The 20,271-nt window shown below is 42.7% G+C and overlaps 1 protein-coding gene across 6 annotated transcripts in view; it reads left to right on the top strand.

Moving 5' to 3' along the window:
* Positions 1-20,271, top strand: part of adcy7 (adenylate cyclase 7) — a 195,777-nt gene that overhangs the window by 114,098 nt on the left and 61,408 nt on the right. For all 6 annotated transcript variants that reach the window (XM_041191171.1, XM_041191172.1, XM_041191173.1 and 3 more), the window contains 5 exons: positions 7,479-7,640; positions 11,332-11,481; positions 12,867-13,012; positions 18,375-18,486; positions 20,099-20,226. In XM_041191171.1, the coding sequence (XP_041047105.1) occupies positions 7,479-7,640; positions 11,332-11,481; positions 12,867-13,012; positions 18,375-18,486; positions 20,099-20,226 (698 nt within the window). The remainder of the gene's footprint in view (positions 1-7,478; positions 7,641-11,331; positions 11,482-12,866; positions 13,013-18,374; positions 18,487-20,098; positions 20,227-20,271) is intronic.

Below are 20,271 nucleotides of genomic sequence, written 5' to 3'. Positions count from 1 at the left end.
GTACGCACTGCAGCTACGGTGTGCTGGTGGTGGAGGAAGTGAATGCCTAAGGTGGTGGATGGAATGCTAGTCAAGTGGGCTGCTTTATCCTGGATGGTGTCAAGCATCTTGAGTATTGTTGGAGCTGCACTCATACAGGCAAGTGGGGAGTAAACCATCACAATCCTGATTTGTGCCTTGTAGGTGGTGGAACAGCTTTGGGGGATCAGGAGGTGAGTAACTCACCACAGAATATCAAGCTACTGATCTGCACTTGTACCACAGTACTTATGTAGTGCAATTAAGTTTCTGGTCAATAGTGATCCCCCAGGATGTTGATGGTGGGGGATTGGGTGATGGTAATGTCATCCAATGCCAAGGGAAGGTGCTTAGATTCTCCCTTGTTAGAGATGGTCATTGCCTGGCACTTTTGTGGCATGAAGGTTAGTTACACTTATTAGACCAAGCCTGGATGTTGTCCAGCTCTTCCTATGTGTGGACATGGACCGCTTCATTATCTGAGGAGTTATGAATGGAACTGAACACTGCAATGATCAGCAAACACCCTCACCTCTGATCTTATGATGGAGACAATGTCATTGATGAAGCATCTGAAGATGGGCGAGCCTAGGACACTACTCTGAGGAACTCCTGCAGTGATGTCCTTGGGCTGGATGATTGGTCTCCAACAACCCCAACCATCTTCCTTTGTGCTAGGTATGACTCCATGTAGTGGAGAGGTTTCACCTGATATGTACGGCTTTCAATTTTGATTGTGGTCCTCTTACTATACTCTGTCAAATGCTGTCTTGATCTCAAGGGCAGTCACTCTCACCTCACCTCTGGAGTTCAGCTCCTTTGTCCATGTTTGGACCAAGGCTATGATGAGGTCTGGAGCTGAGTGGTCCTTTCAGAACCCAAAGTAAGTACCGGTGAGCATGTTATTGCTGTTTAAGTGTTGTTTGATAGCACTGTCGATAACACCTTCCATCACTTTGCTGATGATTGATAGTAGGCTAACGTGGCATTAATTGATCAGATTGCCTTTGTCCTGCTTTTTGTGGACAGGGCATACCCAAGCAAATTTCCACATTGCCTGTTAGGTGCCAATGTTGTAGCTGCACTGGACAATCAGCACGGTGGTAGTGCCACTCAACATGATGGGTGGAGTCCTTGAAGTGAAGTTAGGAATTTGTCCCTACAAGAACTGTGCAATGATCACTCCTCCTAATAACTGTCATGGACAGATTCATCTATGACCAATAGGTTGGTGAGGAGGAGATCAAGTAGGTTTTTCCCTCACGTTGGTTCTGTCACCACCTGCCACAATCTCTGTGTTTTTCAGGATTCGGTCAGTAGTGCTGCTACTGAACCTGTCTTGGTAATGGGCATAACGGTCCCCCATCCAGATGGCATTCTCTACCCTTGTTCCCCTCAGTACTTCTTCCCCATGGTGTTCAACATGGAGGAGCACTGCTTTGTCAGCTGAGGAAGGGAAGAAGGTGGTTATCAGGAGGAGGTTTCCGTACTCACATTTGACCTGATGCCATGAGACTTCATGGGCTCTGGAGTCTATGTTGAGGACTCCTATTCGATTGTATATGACTGTGCCACCACCTCTGGTGTGTCTGTTCTAATGGTGGGATAGGACATATCCAGGGATGGTGATGGAGGAGTTTGGGACATAGTCATACTCACAGAATCATACCTTACACTTTATGTCAGGCTGTTGCCTTGACTAGTCTGTGGTACAGTTTTCCCAATTTTAGCATAAGTCCCCAGATGTTAGTGAGGAGGACTTTCAGGGTTGGCTGCGCTTAGGGTGTCTTTGTCATATCCAATGCCTCAGTCAATGCTGGGTCTTCCATCTGGTTTTATTATTGTTTGCTTATAGTTGTTTGATACAACTGAGAAAGTAGTTAACAGTTTGGAGTCACATATAGGCCTGACTAAGGACCAGATTATTCTTTACAACAATCCAGAAGTTTCATGGTCATCATTACTGATGCCAGCAATTTTTTATTCCAAACTTATATAATTGACTGAATTTAAATTCCCTCAGTTGCCAGGCTGGAATTTGAACTCATACCTCCAGATCATCCGTCAGGTCTCTGGACTAGACCAGTAACATAACCACTCTGCAATTGTACCTGGTACTATTTCAAAGAAGGGCATTAATTGGTGTCCTGAGGAATTTCCCATTTAAGCTGTGCATGTGGGTGGCTGTGCAGCAACCTGGAAGGTACCATGCAGGCTGAATGCAAGTTGTCTCCTTTAAGCTACTTTGAAAAAAAAATTGAAGGAAATTTTCTCACTTGGAACGAACAGGCTGCCCACAACAAAAAAAATGAGGCGGGGACATCTGTGTAGCTCATGAACCTGAGTAGATGTGATCCTCGAATCAAAGGACAGCTGACCACAATGACAATGTATCCAGTTCTGGTCACTGAGAAACAAATAAAACGTTCAAGCACTGGAGGCAGGGCAGAGTGGAGCCATCAGATTCACTCCTGGTGTAAGACATCTGAGTTATGAGGAAAGACTGGAGGAACCTCGGGGCCTGCTTCACTGCGTAACTGGATGTGAGATTATGCTGCCCAGGCAACCACAGCAGGGAGAGGACTAAATCATGCTGGTTGATTGGGCCTTATTAGTATGAGGCCAGCAAGCCATGAATAGACACTTTGAGGCAATTCGACAGTTTATGTGGGTGCGAGCTGAGCTAACAGCTTGGACATGGGGAAGTGATCCCAGTGGAACAGGTTGTGTTTCGGTAGCGCTCAGCAGCAGCAGTGACCACTGTATTTTTTTGGAACCTGCTACTCCTGATCCATGAGTGCAAGAGAACAATTTCAGCTGTTTGTGGAGTAGCCTGTCATCGTACCTTTAAGAACTGTTGGTTAGCCACTAATGCTAGGGACCAATGGGTGGGGCATGCATGATGCACACTTCATCTATTGATCTACAAACACCATGATAGTGTCCTACAACTGATGCAGGACCCCAATATAAATATTTAAGTAAAGTTACTGCCTGTTTAGCACAGGGGTTTGGCCGTTTATTTTGTGATCTGCTCAAATGGAGTTGGGCGGGGACTTGTTATTAAGAAAATCTATTTGCATACCATTGCTTTCCATGGGTTGTATGCATAAGAAAATTGGCCCTTTCAATGTTTCACCCTTTAAAGGAAGCATCTGAAATGTGAATTTATAGAATTACATATAGTAGTAATAAAATGAAAAATATAAATCCAGAAAATTATTTTTAGCTAAATTGAGAGAGTAGTTCAAGGATACACAGGTTTCAACTAGTGAAAAGTAAATTTGAACCCGATATGAGGAAGTCCTTCACACAGAGTAATCAACACCAGGAGTCCAGATGCACACACTGGAATCCTTTAAGAACCAATTAGATGTCACTATAGTGGGACTTCTGGACAATAAAAACCACGCATTGCAGTTGCAGTCATCACTGTCAAAAGCAAAAATGTAAAAGAAAAGCCCACCAACACCACTGTGTATGTTTAAATTATAATGAGGCACAACATCCCCTATGATTAAATCTAGGAAAATATTTTTAAGGCAGCAATAAAAGAGTTACTGCCAGTCATTGTAGCAATTTTTAAGTCCATAATCACAGAATCACACAGTGCAGAAGAGGCCTTTTGGTCCATCGAGTCTGCACTGACATGTGAGAAACACCTGACCTACCTACCTAATCCCATTTACCAGCACTTGGCCCATAGCCTTGAATGTTATGATGTGCCAAGTGCTCATCCGAGTACTTTTTAAAGGATGCGAGGCAACCTGCCTCCACCATCCTCCCAGGCAGCGCATTCCACACCGTCACCACCCTCTGGGTAAAAATGTTTTTCCTCACATCCCCCCTAAACCTCCTGCCCCTCACCTTGATCTTATGTCCCCTCGTGACTGGCCCTTCAACTAAGGGGAACAGCTGCTCCCTATCCACCCTGTCCATGCCCCTCATAATCTTGTACACCTCAATCAGGTCACCCCTCAGTCTTCTCTGCTCCAGCGAAAACAACCTAAGTCTATCCAACCTCTCTTCATAACTTAAATGTTTCATCCCAGGCAACATCCTGGTGAATCTCCTCTCAATCCCTCCAGTGCAATCACATCCTTCCTATAATGTGGTGACCAGAACTGCACACAGTACTCCAGCTGTGGCCTCACCAAGGTTCTATACAACTCCAACATGACCTCCCTACTTTTGTAATCTATGCCTCGATTGATAAAGGCAAGAGTCCCATGTGCCTTTTTCACCACCCCATGAACATGCCCCTCCGCCTGCCCCTCTGCCAAGGTCCCTTTGTTCCTTAGAACTTCCTAGTGTCATGCCGTTCATTGAATACTTCCTTGTCAAATTACTCCTTCCAAAGTGTATCACCTCACACTTTTCAGGGTTAAATTCTATCTGCCACTTATCTGCCCATTTGACCATCCCGTCCATATCTTCCTCTAGCCCATGTCGTTTATATAAATGACAAATAATAGGGGACACCACTGGACACTGGCTTCCAGTCACTAAAGCATCCTTCTGTCATCACCCTCTGCCTCCTACAACTAAGCCAATTTTGAATCCACCTTATCAAATTACCCTGTATCCCATGTGCCTTTGCCTTCTTTATAAGTCTCCCATGTAGGACCTTGTCAAAGGCTTTGCTGAAATCCATATAAGCTACATCAACTGCACTACCCTCATCTACACACCTGGTCACCTCCTCAAAAAATTCAATCAAATTTGTTAGGCATGACCTCCCGCTAACAAAGCCATGCTGACTATCCCTGATCAAACCTTGCCTCTCCAAGTGGAGATAGATACTCTCCTTCAGAACTTTCTCCAATAGTTTCCCTACCACTGACATGAGACTCACTGGCCTGTAGTTCCCTGGCTTATCTCTACAACCCTTCTTAAATAGCGGAACCACATTAGCTGATCTCTAGTCCTCTGGCACCTCTCCCATGGCCAGAGAGGAATTAAAAATTTGGTCAAAGCCCCTGCGATCTCCTCCCTTGTGTCCCAGACTGCTGAGGGAAGCAAATCATCCAGACCTGGAAATTTGTCCACTATTAAGCCTGCCAGCACCTCCAATACTTTGTCATTTCCTATATCAATTTGCTCAAGAACCCCGCAGTCTCTCTCCCTGAGTTCGATACCTTCATCCTCATTCTCTTGGGTGAAGACGGATGTGAAGTATTCATTCAACACTCTAGCAATGTCCTCTGGCTCCACCCATAGATTGCCCCCTTGGTCCCTAAAGGGCCCTACACTTTCCCTGGTTATCCTCTTCCCATTGATATACTTATAGAATATCTTGGGATTTTCCCTACTTTTTCCAGCCAGAGCTTTCTCATATCCCCTCTTTGCTCTCCAAATTGCTTTCTTAAGCTCTACCCTGCACTGTCTGTACTCCACTAATGCCTCCACTGATTTGCTCCCCATGTACCTGCTAAAAGTCTCTCTTTTCCTTCTCATTGTATCTTGTATATCTCTGGTCATCTATGGTTCTCTGGGCTTGTTACTCATTCCTATCGTCCTAGAGGGAACATGTTGAGCCTGTACCCTCCCCATTTCCTTTTTGAATGGCCCCCCACTGCTCTTCTGTAGATTTCCCCACAAGTAGCTGTTCCCAGCCTACCTTGGCTAGATCCTGCCTTATTTTACTAAAATCCACTCTCTCCCAATCCAAAACATTTTTTTGCAACTTGTCTATTTATTTGTCCATAACAAGCTTAAATTATACCATGTTGTGGTCACTATCACTAAAATGCTCCTCCACCACCACCTCAGCCACCTGCCTGGCTTCATTCCCCAGAATTAGGTCCAGCACTGTGTCGTCCCATGTTGGACCCTCTACACATTGACCTAAAAAGTTCTCCTGTACACATTTCAAGAAATCCACTCCATCTAAGCCCTTAACACTATGTCTATCTCAATTAATGTTGGGAAAATTGAAATCATTTAATATAATTACCCTATTATTGTTTTTACACACCTCTGTGAATTGTGCAATAATTGGTCTTCAATTTCCCGCTGACTATCTAGGGGTCTATAATAAACACCTAACAATGTGGCTGCCCCATTTTTATTCCTAAACTCTACCCACAAATCTTCATTCGATGCCCCCTCCAAGATATCATCTCTCCTTACTGCAGTAACTGACTCCTTAACTAATAATGCAATGCCTCCTCCTCTTTTACCTCCTCCCCTGTCTCGCCTGAAGATTCTACATCCCAGAATGTTGAGCTACCAATCCTGTCCCTCACTCAACCACGTCTCAGTGATGGCTACGAAATCACAGTTCCTCATGTCAATCCTTACCCTTAACTCATCCGTTTTACCTGTAATACTCCTGGCATTAAAGTAGAGGCCACCTAGCCTTGTCTTCAGGCACAGTAGCGCCTATCTGTTCCCCTGACTATAGAATCCCCTATTACTATTGCTCTTCCCCTCTTCCTCCCCTCCTGTACAGATAGGCTGCTTGTGGTGCCAGAAGCTTGGCTCTGTCTGCACTCCCTGGAGGAACCAGTGCCCTTATCAGCCTCCAAAATGGAATACCGATTTGCGAGTGAAACCCCAGGGGACTCCTGAATTACCTGCCTGTTTCTCTTGGGCTGCCTGGTGGTCACTCATTCCCTTTTTTCATCAAGCCCCTTCAGCTGCGGTGTGACCACCACTTTAAATGTGCTATTCATGATGCTCTCCGACTCATGGATACTCCACATTGTCCCCAGTCGCCGTTCCAGCTCTGAAACCTAAGCTTTTAGGAGCTGCAGCTGGACACACTTCCTGCACATATGCTGGTCCTGGGCACTGGAAATGTTCCCGGCTTCCCACATGGAGCACGAGGAGCACACCATGGCTTTGAGCTCTCCTGCCATGACTTATCCCTTTAAATTAAACCTTTTAAATCAATTACTCTTGGGCCCTTCTTTCCTGATCCTCGTTACTACAGAATATACAAACTATAAACCACAAAAAAGATCTTAAACCATAAGCAATAAAAGTAGTAAATACTTAGCCGACCTTATCCACTACTTACCAGTCATTGTTCTCCCTTGCAGCCTCTACTGCTGCAGCAGGGCAAAACCATGCTCTGATCCTTTACTTTTGATAATGTTATCGAGTGTGGTGCTTTAGTACATGGGAGGAAGTGAATTTATGTCTGTGCTTTCCCTGAGCTGCAACTTATTGAAGTTTCTGTATGGAAATATCAAACTATTTCCTTAAATAAAATGACACCCCACAGGAGTGAGACAAAATTGGAGAGCACTCTTGCCCACTTCCAAGCAACTAAGCCAAAGCAAAAGAGTAGGCCACCTCTTGTTGAGGGAATGATGCAGAAATGGGATTTTAAAAATTGTCCTGCAATATAAAGAGCAAAACAAAAAAATAGCTTTGTTGAGAAAATGGTTTTACAGTGGTTGGATACAAGTTACAGGTTTCAACAATAAACTTGATTTTCTGTTTTCTTTAAGGTGCCATTCTTTTTGTACATTGTCTTTGTTTTGTATACAATGCTGCCATTATGTATGCGGGATGCCATCATTGCCAGTGTCCTGTCATCCGTCTCTCATATTGTTACCCTCAGTATTTATTTCTCATTTGCATCGACATCAATAAATTCCTTAGTTTGTCAGGTGAGTCCACCTTACTAACTTTTTAACTGGTTTGTATGTGTATAGCTCTCTTTTTTTTGAACCACCACAGGTCTGAGTTAAAACCCCATGATTAAATTTCTTGGTTTAACACATGTACATTTCAAAGATGGTGGTATATTAATAAGTGAGAAGCAAATATACTGAAATCTCACTTTATACATTTGATATATAAGATGCTTAAATGATTTGTGGAAGGGTACAAATGAGTGAATTGAAAAAAAAAGCTCAGCCACAAAATCATTTATGTAGTATGGTAAAATGCTGTTATATTTCTTAGGGCAAAATTAAGTCCAGTATTGTTGTATATATTTAGGCATGTGTGGTTCCCATATTAAATTAAATAAACTTGAACATTGTTATAAATTTTATACAAAAACAGAAAAACTCAGCAGGTCTGGCAGCATCGGCGGAGAAGAACAAAGTTGACGTTTCGAGTCCTCATGACCCTTCAACAGAACTAAGTAAAAATAGGAAAGGGGTGAAATATAAGCTGGTTTAAGGGGTGGGGAGGTGGGAAAGAATGGGTGGTGGTGTTGTTGGCTCAAGCAAGCAGTGATAGGAGGAGATAACCAAAAGATGTCACAGACAAAAGAACAAAGAGGTGTTGAAGGTGGTGATGTTATCTGAAAGAATGTTCTAATTAAGATTGAAGAGCAGGATGAGCAAGGTAGCTCTAGTGGGGGTGGGGTGAAATAAACCTTGGGTGGAATACATTTAAAAATAATGGAAATAGGTGGGGAAAAAAAATCTATCTAAACTGTTGGAAAAAACAAAAGGGAGGGGGAAGAAACGGAAAGGGGGTGGGGATGGAGGAGGGAGTTCAAGATCTAAAGTTGTTGAACTCAATATTCAGTCCGGAAGGCTGTAAAGTGCCTAGTCAGAAGATGAGGTGCTGTTATAAATTTTATGTTATTTAATAGTGATGGATGGCATGTAATAATAAACAAAATGGTGTCTCATAAACAGTGGAGAAACTGTAAAATATGTGCAAAAAATAAAAATCTTACATTCTCCCCATCAAATAATTTAACTCTAGCTTTTCATCTCCACTCCTCCACCTCCTCAGGCTGGAAGACCAATGCAAGTGTTGATTACTTTTTACATGTTGATGTTCTTTCTGACCTTTATGTAAATTTCTCTTCATCGGTTTACACCTATGTTCCATTGCTCTAGTATCCTGGCAAATCTTGAACTAGTGCTCCAAATCCTATTGATCATTGTCAATTAATACCCTGTATACTTTTTTCCGGTCAGCTTTCAATTGCCCCCTTTGATTTGATATGCCTAATGGTGAATCTATTATCGCACCCAAGATACAATTCCATTTCACCTTTTGCTATTCCTGCAGCTTACATAATGTACTTGTGATATTTGTTCTTTTCTTCCAATGTGTACTTCCTTGCATTTGCCTGTAGGAAATATCAACCAACAGTATTGTGCAGACTTTACATACCTGCTTTTGTAGGATCCCGGCTGCTTTCTCTGACTCACCTGCTGTGCCTAGTTCAGTATCACCTAGGAATATCAGTGGCAGGCAAAGTGTTAGAGGCTGTAATACAAAATTTTGGTCACCATAAGTTATTCAGATCCCATTCATGTAACTTAACTTAAAGAAAACTTCTTGATTGCATTTCAGCCTTCCAGCAAATTCAGGGTTCTCTATGTAATACATGTTGCTTATAATTTATTTCACCGTAAACTGCCAGTGGATTTTTTGTGGAATTGTTTGCGGTGAATCTGAGGCATTACTGTTTTTGTAGCATATGGGTCACCAAGCCACCATGCCTAATGGCAACTCACACTTGCATTTGGCAGAGATAGTACACCATATAGTCAAGTGAGCCTACCTGGAAAAAAACTGGCAATGGAAATTATGATCTGCCACATAGATCCTGCACTGAGAAAGATCAAGGAGAAGAAACATTTGGGAATATGGGAAACAAAGTGACAGTTTTGCCAACTTTTGGTGGGAGTGGATATTCCTGTCACTGCTGATGTCGAGCACTGTAGTGTTAACTGTGTTTTGCTTTTGGTGATCACCTTAGTTAGGAGGAATTTCTAAAGGTGGCTGGTGAAGTGTGATTGATTGCCACTTAATCCCAGTCAGAAAGGAGAATAGATATGGTGCAGTAATTAAATATCTAGATGGATAAGGGATGCTTCACTATAATTTACTACTTGTGTGGTTCACAATGTTTTGTGGCAAATCTGTTTGAGCTTTGAGCATTGCCTATACAATGTACCTAAATTCCAGTTTGGAAAAGGGGCTTACAACTTTTAATTTTAACACTTGATGAACAGTTTTATAGAATCAGCTCAGCCATTCCAACACTAACCGCAACACGGCCCGGGACAACAAGACCCCTGTCATCCTCCGCCACCTGCAGCTCGCCATCTGCAAAGATGAAGGGCTCAACAAGTCGCTGGGAGGGGTCACCATAGCCCAGAGTGGGGTCCTGCTCAACATCCAGGCTGTGCTGCTGCCCTAGAAAACTGGGCACCCCAGCAAGGTTTATGCCTGAAGGTGTGAGATCAGAAAAAAGATCAGTTCCTAACGCATTAGGAAGCTGTTATCATTATTTTTAATAGGCTTTGTAAAGATGAACATTGATCTTTAAAATGCTTTACATAATTGTATCTCTCAGTCTCCAAGAAGTTAGAGAAGTTTATGAAGCTGGTAACAAGAAGTTCTGTTAGAAAGAACTGCAAATTCAGTTTGGTTAAAAAAAATGTTTGCAATTCTTTAGATTCTTTTTCTAATAAAACCGTGGTTACTGGTGTTGCTCACAGCTGGTGTTGTATGAAATACAGATAACTGAGAAAAAGGTTCAACTATTGCCTCCCCTCAACTAGGGCCAAACATTGGCCAGAATCAATCACTAAGGAATTTAGGTTATGGAAAGACTTGAGGGCACATGAAAAGCACGACATATAATGGTGCGATTTTCATCTGTCTATAATCCCACTAATGGTATGAGGAAGATTTATTTTTCAAAAAGCCTACTGGCCACCCCACAGTTCACCCAATTCCATTTTAGAATGAGCCTGCAAATGGGTGGCAAGAGTTCCAACCCGCAACAGGCAAGAGTCTTATTACAGTGCTTAAATTAGGTCACCGTGTGGAACCCCAATCCAAATTTTAGGTGCCGCTGGGTGTCCTAAGCAACGTTTCTTAATTGGATTGCCAGAGGCTGCTTCCACCCATCCTCAAACGAACCTGTGGCACACGATTTTAATAGAACCAGTGCTCCTCCTGTTTCCACGGAAATCTTACAATCTGCTGTCTGCTGCTCAGTAGCCCTTCCTCCCAATTTGCATGCTCCTCCTCCTTTTACATGTCTATACCTAACTCCTCTCTGCAGCAAAATTGCTGCATGTACCTCCCACCCCTCTCCAATTAGTGAGCTGTCTGCTAGCACTCAATAAGTTAATTTAACTTTGGTAATTTTTTACCCCTACCCCCCAGAAATTAATCTACTCTGAGTATAGAATAAGGTTTCACTGTATTTTGAAAGCAGGAAAGCACAATTACTTAATAAAAGTTTCCACAAAATATAACACATCAACCCTTCATTAACAGTTGGGTGTAGTTAAATGTTAGGTAAATAATGCATCAGGCAAATTAGATATTCAAATATTCAAATACTGATATTGTTTTCTTGCGTTCCAGTTGGTTTCCAACGTTGTGATATTTTTGTGTGGTTGCTTGGTTGGCTTTTTTCATAAGCTTTCAATGGAACGTGCCTTAGAGCAAACTTATGAGGACACTTTAAGCTGCATCGAAATAAGAATGCAGTTGGATATTAAGAAAAAACAACAGGTGAGGGTAATAATGTTTCGAGCTTTACTTCCACTTCACGACAAGGGCAAGAGTTTTATGGTGGAGAATAATATAATGTATATTCCATTTCTCACCTGTTTGAAAAGATTTTCATTAGAAAGTGGGCTAAGCTTCCCCAAAAATATATTAAAGTAGAGAGCAGTTTATTTTATGTAAATATTGCCAGTACTTTAAACTTCTATTAAGATTAGTATAACAGTTTCCCATGAGATAAGCTTTTCACAGAATCATAGAATAGTTACAGCACAGGAGGAGGCCACTCAGCGCATCATGTCTGTGCCTGCTCCCTGCAAGAGCTACTCAGCTAGTCCCACTCCCTTGCCTTTTTCCTGTAGCCCTGTAATATTTTTTCTATTCAGATAATGCTCTAATTCCTTTTGAAAGCGATGGTTCAATCTGTCCCCACCACACCCTCAGGCAGTGCATTCCACTCGCTGCGCAAAAAGGCTTTTCCTCATGTCGCTTCTTTTACCAGTCACCTTCAATTGGTGACTTCTGATTCATGACTATTCAACCAGTGGGAACAGTTCCGCCCTCTCTACTCTGTCCAGCCCCCCTCACGGTTTTGAACACTGCTATCAAATCACTTCTTAACCTTTTCTTTAAGGAGAACAACCCCAGCTTCTCCAATCTATCCATGGAACTGAAGTCATTCATCCCTGGAACCATTCTTGTAAATCTTTACTGCACCCTCTCTTAAACCCTTCAGATCCTTCCCAAAGTGTGATACCTAGAATTGGATGCAATACTCCAGTTGAGGATGAACCAGTGTTTTATATGGTTTCACAACAACTTTTATGGAATTCACCTAACTTATACCAGAGTAATTGTCCAATTCTGGGTTACTGCCAGAAAGTCACACCTGTTGGAAGAGCTTATTGCAAATATGGACTGGTGTATCACATGGTTTTGGAACTCTGTCTTTTTGAATTGTTGAAATATCAATGCAGAGCATACTTGAATTTCCAATATGCATTTGTGGAAGGTAAAGCTCTCTATCTGAAGCACAGAGTCAGGCAATTACCCCTGATATCCCGGAAACCCCACAGTCAAGACAGATGTGTGTATAATTGTCACTTAATTTGTAATGCTGCCATAAAGTAGAGCACAGTTTATTTTATGTAAATGGAATGCAAAACTTTGATAGGCAGGTGGTTGAGGAAGTCTGAAAATCTAGTTATTCTGTTCCTTTCTTGGATGTGCTTAATGTTGACATTGCCTTAATTCCTGAGCAGAGAGGTTGGTCAACAAGACTTCAAAGCAGTATCGATTTTGTTAAATTAAATGCAATGCTAAATGTTTAGTGGCAATAAAATATTGAAGACATTTCTTGTGATTACCCTGCTCTATTTCTTTTATTCCAGGAAAGCCTGCTGTTATCAGTGTTGCCAGGTCATATATCTATGGAAATGAAACTAGCTATTATTGAACGTTTGAAAGAAAGTAACTATTATCCACACAAGCGTGATAATTTCCACAGCTTGTATGTGAAGAGGCACCAGAATGTAAGGTACAGTATGACCATTCATGATCTTAATAATATTCACCAAATATTAGAAAGCATAACATAAATAAGAAGTGGGAGCAGGAGTAGGCCATTTATGCATACAAATATCAATTTGTGCCTACATTTAGAAAATCTATTTAATACAATATATTAAAATATAGTGATTTTCCAGTACACTATTGAGGAAAAACACCTTTTATATTGAGTATTATAGCCCAGCTATGTGAGACAGCATATTACTTCATTCTGCACCATTAGAACAAAATTCTAGAGAAAAACATGAAATAAAGTGTACCCATTTTATTCCTACTCTATGCCGTACACAGTGGAAAGCAATGACAAACCATCCTTGACAGAAACTGCCAAGAAAATGACTCAGGATGAAGCAGCAGCAGACAATGAACCAGGGGCCTATCTTTGGGCAGAGCACACATGACATGACATGACATGATATGCTATACACATGTTACCACGGTTGCTGATGTTTATATTCCACCGAAGTCTCCCCCCATTCCAGCTGCTTCATGTCAGCCTTTCAGCATCTCTTTCCATTCCATTTTCTGTCATATATTCATCTTGTTTCTTTCTTTATCCCTTCATGTTGCATTCAGATAGTTTTTATGTAGCGATTTATGGCTTACTTGGACCCAACCTTTGTTTCTTTACTATATCCATTTCCACTCTCTTTGACTTCTGCATAATGAAATATTTTGTCATTTACTCTCCCCTGGCCTCCACCCTATCACAGACCTTATTTGTTCTCCCTGTCCCCTCCCCTCTTCTACTGGCTTAAAATATCTTACATTTCTATCTTTCTTCAGTTCTGATGAACGGTCATCGACCTGAAACATTAACTTCACTGATGTTGTCTGACTTCCAAACTCCTCAATCTTTCCTGATAGTGTAATCTCTCAGTTCTGATACCACTTTTGAAAAACTTTGCACTTTCTCCAGTGCTTCAGCTATAATATGGAGACCAGAAATGTGCACAGTACATTTAGATGCAGTCTGACTCGGGTCCTATACAAGTTTAACATGACTTCACTACTTTTGAATCTACACCCTTAGAAATAAATCCCAGTGCTTTGTCAGCTTAGTGTGCACGTGAAAGAGTGCAGAAATCTCCTGAGGCACATCAAAATAAAGAAATTAAAAACTTTTAAAACATGTCCCATCATGTGACAGTGTCACATGAGCTGAGACATGTCAATGAAGTTTTTTGAAAATTTTTATTGAATTTTTAAACACTTCATGAAACCTCATCCTGCCTGTGGATGAGGTTTCATGAAAAATGCTAAGGCCACCTGGGCTCTTTGCCTGCCCGCCAACCTTAAGGTTGGATGTGCAGCTCATTTAACTATTTTAATTAGTTTTTAACAGGACTTAATAGGCCTTTGATAGTTCAGCAAGCACGCAGCTGAACTGAAAATCTAAATGGGATTGGTGGCATCGGGATACCTGCACAATGTCATCGCGCGTCATTTTACGCATTGGCGAGCGGGCCCCTATGTTAAAGTTCATTTGCCCAGTCTGCAGGTTTTTGAAAGCCCTCTTGTATTATGTTACACTCTTTCTCAGTGTTAGCTATATCTCCAGTAAGGGCAGGGTGTGTTGGAATGTCCAGGTTAATGTGCAAGGGAGGGTTCTGTGGAGTCCATGACTGCCTCCTGGGGAGTGAACTCAGCAGGGGTATGGTAGGAGGGAATGGTGAGTGTGAGAAGAGGGAGAAGGAGCTGGGAAGGTGAGGGTCCATCAGTATCGGTAGAAAGTGCGGCGAGGGTAGTTGGTGGGGACTCGGAGGCAGACATGGACCCTGGGGTTAGGAAGGGGGAGGTCAATGTGGATGGGGTGGCATTCTCAGGAAGGTAGGGAACGTGCACGTTCACCTGGACATCCTGGAATGACAAGGGCCTTGGTTGTAGGGTAACGATGGGGAGGTCGAAGGTGGTGCCAGGGGGCTCGGCTGTGATGGGGGAAAGGACATGGATGACTGAGAGAGGGGAAAGGATGGGGGAGCTTGTGAGAAACTTGACCATGACCATGTTTTTCAAATTGAAAGTGAGCGGAGCCTCATGTTGGACGGGCAAAGGTGCTCACTGGGGGTGTGGTCAGTGGGTGGGCGGAGATGCGGGTCAGCTCAGATGAAAAATTGAAAGGGGGGAATGGTGTCTGGGAGGGGGAGGAGCGAGTAAGGGTGGAGGAGAGAGTAAGAGTGGAGGAAGGAAGTAAGCGTTGAGGAAAGAGAACCACGGCAGGCATCATTGATAATGCCTGGGACAGCGAAATGAGAGTGGTGGAGGAAGACTCCACGGACGTGGGAGAATGCTTGCGCAAGGCTCCGAAAAGCCCTCCCACACACACATTTCCCTCTCCAGAATCACTTATGGTCTGGTTGCGTGTAGCTGAACTGCTAGTGGGGGGGAATGCAGGAAAGTGAATATATTTTCAGATTATAAAGTTACAAATTGTGTTCACCCGTGCAACCACTTGTGATGAGAATTTCTTAACTTTTCTAGGCGCTGCCCTGACATCTGCAGCAGGGGTGGAGACAGCCTGTGCAATGGTTGGCCCTGTTTCCTCGCATGACTTCGGCATGTGTCATCTGGAGAGCCCAGGCCTTGAGGCCCCGCTTGATTTGGTTGACCTCCTGTGGACCAGCTGCTCCCTCTGCGGTGACAGACGACGAGGTTGAGGGGGTCACAGGCAAAGGGGACTCGGAGGGAGCGGACAGCCTCTGTGATTCCTGAGTAGATGACTCAGGGGCATCCAGCTGCTGCACCTTCTCCCTTTGAGTGCCCGGGGGCCCCAGCCTGACTCCTTGAGGGGACGGAGCACCTGGAGGAATGTCGAGGTGCCCTATTTCCTTCTTGCTTTGCCACTGCTGGAACTCACCCATGGCAACCGTGATGGAGCGCAGGCCTGAATGTATCCCCGCATTCTGCTGGACCCAGGTCTCCATGGCGTCCGCCATCCTTCCCAAGGAGATCTCCATGCGCGTACATATGGGCACCGCTTCATCAGAGAGCAGGCAGACGCTCCCCTCTGACTCGCATGCCATTCTGTTGAGGGTTTTCAACAGCTCTGCCTGATGTTCCCTTGCCTTCTGCTGACTCTTCAGTGAATTGGAAGGTGGAATCCAGAGGCTCATTATCACAGATGTCTGTTAACCCAGCAGTCCTCCGAATGCTGGGGAGTTCGGCTGAACCTGCCTCTGCCTGCTGCGGACCATGTTTTGTCCACGCGGTGATCACCAGATTGTGAACCCGAGCCTGCTCTAGACCTAGATCCCACTGAGATATGTGTCTCTGTGCTGGTGGAGGTTGTGGGTTAAATGTCCTTTCTCGCACCCATTACTACACTTAGTTCAAATCTGGGATGGTTCCGCCCATTGAGTTGTGGAGTGGCAAAGGGGACAGAGGGGAGAGAGTGGGAGAGGCCACTCCAAAATGGCACTGATTGGGTCATGCAGCACTACGTCAGCCCTGGCACAAAATGCTGCTGAAACAGAGATTCCAATGCTAAGTGCACATACCAGCCCCATTACATCTACAATGCTATAGTGGAGCAATGCTGAATAAGGTAACTTAAACGGGGCCCCTTACTGTATTAAGATGTTATATTACTCTTTCTTCTCATAACTATTCCAGTTCATTATCCATGTCAGGTTGGATTCCTTCTAATCTTCCTTCAATGTTTAACTCAATCCATATGGGTTCTGCATTTAACTTCTAGTTGGATCCTTTTATTCTTCAGCCATTATGTTATTGTTAATTAGTACAGCTTACTTCACCTCTCCTCTTCTCTTTCCTTCCTAAATGTGTCAAATCCTGCAGTATTCAGCTGCCATGTTTCAATCATCCACACCATATCCAGTTCTTTCCCACTAATTATTACCTCCAAATCATCCAATAGCTTAAATTGTTATATTTTGAACAAGTTTATTTAATTATGCTTTATATTTTGACTTTATCTGACCTCTGGCCATTCTTGTTACCTTTATTCCTTCCTTTAGTTTGTTCTTTATTCTCTTTTCTGGTTTCTATAATTTCCAGTAGTTCCTTTTCCCATGGTATTGAGCTAAAGTCTTATTTACTGCCCTAATTATTCATTCCACTCGAACGTTTGTCCTATCCCAGGTCTTGCAGCCTGCCTCAATGGTACAGCTCCTTTCTATAATTCTGAGCTCAATAATTCCAATGGATTATGAGAGTATGAAGGAAGCATGCTGATCTGCAGGCCCCTGCTTTTCCACTGTCACTTTCATTTGCTGCTCCTTACATATGCGCTGTGGCTCATCTAATTATTTTTCCCCAAACCACTACCTAAATTCTCAATGGTATATGTATCTGGACCAATACTCATAACACAGAGTGAGTATAGGATGTAGGATGCTGTGAATGTACTGTTTGATTCTATGACATTTGGATTGCTGAAGGTCTTCTGTGATGGTCATATGAAAACAAATAAGGGATCATATGCCATATTAGTGGCTACATGACTCTTCTTCAAAGTGCTCGTGTAGTGATATACTGGGTGTTTTGCTGTTATGCTTCAGTGCATGTGAATGAGTAGGAAAGAAGATATTCATGAGAATAATGGTTTATGCCTCAACTTGGAGAAGGCCCCTCTGGCTTCACCACAACTTACACCCTTCCTCCCCCACTACCACCCATTCCATCTATGTTTTTCTTCACAATTATATTTAGCATGGGCTGATAAAAACCTGTCAGGAATAGAAACTGGGAGGTCTATCATTGTTTACCCCCATTTGTGCTGCGAGCAGAGAAGTCATGTTGGGATGTTGGAAATTTCATACAGATGGGGACCGTCTCAAACGTTTGTTGTAATGAGATGGCTAATGTTTCTCATAACTAGATCAGAAAACCATTATGTCATATTCCTCTTGATGCTGTTAAGACTCAAGGTGTATTTAATAATGAAAAAAGCCCCATCATTCCATCATGGAAAAATTCCTCAGCTGTTGTCTTAAAGTAGCAATGGCAAAATGTGACCAAACTCTTGCTGGCAAAATGCATTCAGATTTATTGTTCATGTTCTTTTGGATTACTCATTTGAAAAAGCCATTCAACTTCTAATTGGCTTTAACGAGGAACATGCTTGTTTGAATTTTATGGTAAGCACCTGGAAATACCCAAAAGCATTTCAAAAACCTTGCTTGGCGTTCTCTTGTGACAGTCATGGCAGCAGTGGCCCAGGGATGCCAGAGCTGCTTTGTTGCTGAGAGATAGAGAAAGCACCACTTTCTTCCCTCCTCTTCCCAGGTCATCTTACCTCAATTACTGTTGATAACTTCATTATTTAATTACTCACCTTATTTTCAGTAGTGTTCTTTTGGTGTTAACAGCATCCTGTATGCAGATATTGTGGGCTTTACCCGTCTGGCTAGTGACTGCTCACCCAAGGAACTAGTTGTCATGTTGAATGAACTGTTTGGGAAGTTTGACCAGATTGCTAAGGTAGGCATCTAGTTCTCATAATTCATTATCCACAACCAAATATATTCCTCATCACTAATAAAAAAGCAAAATATGACAGATGCTGGAAATCTGTAAGAAAACAGAGAATGCTGGTTTGGTGGCATCTGTGGAGAGAGGAACAGAGTTAGAGTATTGGGTCGATAACCTTTCATAATTCCAGTATTATTGTGGTTAAAGTTAGGTGTGAGCTTATCATTATGTTTTTGTATCCAAAATAGATTAATGAGTTAAGTGTGCTTCAGAGAGGCTTAAATGCTTTTTCTGGATGGGGGTTTGGAGTGGGGGTGGGGGCAGGGGTGCGGTTTAGTGGTGGGGAGGATTGTAAATCTGGCATCACTTCAGGTTTTGTATTTTAAAATTTGCAAGGATTATGCAACAAGTTTGCAACTCTTGTGTGTCATAATATTGGGAGACAAACAAATGGCTCCCACATGGGCCTGTGTCACGCCATTTTTCCTGTGTCGCATATCATACCAACACTCAATTACTGGGGTGTAAATTTGTTCGCTTCCCCAACGCAATTCTTGGGGCTGAATTTTCTCCCTATTGGGGGGGGTTGTGCGGGGCGGGCAGGAGCAAGTGCAAACCTGATCAGTGTCCCCGATTGGGTGCACGCCGCCGTTTTTGCATGCACGCGAAAGAACGCAGAAATCTCTGAGGCACAGAGGTGCCTTGGGGAGATTAATTTAAGTCTTGAAAAATGTAATAAAGGTCAAAAAAATGTTTTAAGGACATGTCCTCCCATGTGAAACTGTCACATGAGCTGGGACATGTCCATTAATTTTTTCAAAATATTATATTTAATTAATGAACCCTTCATGAAACCTCGTCGCCTGGGCTCTTCGCCTGCCCACCAACCTTAAGGTTGGACGGGCAGCATTCTTAACAGCTTCAATTACTTTGTTAATGGCCTTAATAGGCCTTTGACAGTTTGGCGGGTGTGTAGCTGACGCAGCTGCATGCCTGCCGAACTGACAATCTAAATGACGCGCAGTGACATCGGGATGCCTGCCTGACGTCACCGCCCGACGTCACTGCATGTCATTTTACGCAACAGTGAGCGGACCCCGCCCCTGCCCCATTCACCGATGGGAAAATTCTCCCCTGTGTCCCCTGCCCTGGTATCCTCCAACTTAGGGGTAGTGATCTAGGCAGTAAAGGTACCTGATTTTGTTTCCATAGAGATGGGCTTATATGTTTTAATAAAATGGTCCCAGTCAAGAACTGATGAAATATGCTCAATGATGAGATGAATTCATGCAGTTGAGGCGGAAATCCAAACATATGACTGGTTGAGAACTATAATTACCAGGCCACCTTCAACATTATAGTTATAGATCTAGATTTTTTTATACTTTACAATTATATTTTAACTTCCTTTTTTACTCAATTGTAAAATGAGATATGAATATACATTGACCATTATTGGCTTATGGTGGCATAATTATCATTGTTTTCATATTCAAATGGGTTGGAATTTTAGAGTATAAAAGAAGTTGATTGAAGTCCTTAAAGTAAATGATTTGTTGCGTGATGCATTCTTCACTGTAATGTAAAAACAATATGTTGTTAACACTACATTTTTTTGTAGGAGAATGAATGCATGAGGATAAAAATACTGGGTGATTGCTATTACTGCGTCTCAGGTCTTCCTGTATCTTTACCAAAACATGCAAAGAATTGTGTGAAAATGGGGCTTGACATGTGCGAAGCTATCAAGTATGTAACAGTGTTTGCGTGAAAAACAGTTCAACCAATGCAGTA

Source organism: Carcharodon carcharias, chromosome 7, assembly GCF_017639515.1.
Source record: "Carcharodon carcharias isolate sCarCar2 chromosome 7, sCarCar2.pri, whole genome shotgun sequence".
NCBI lineage: Eukaryota > Metazoa > Chordata > Chondrichthyes > Lamniformes > Lamnidae > Carcharodon > Carcharodon carcharias.
Note: the sequence above shows the minus strand (reverse complement) of the source record. Positions and strands in the feature narration are given on the sequence as shown.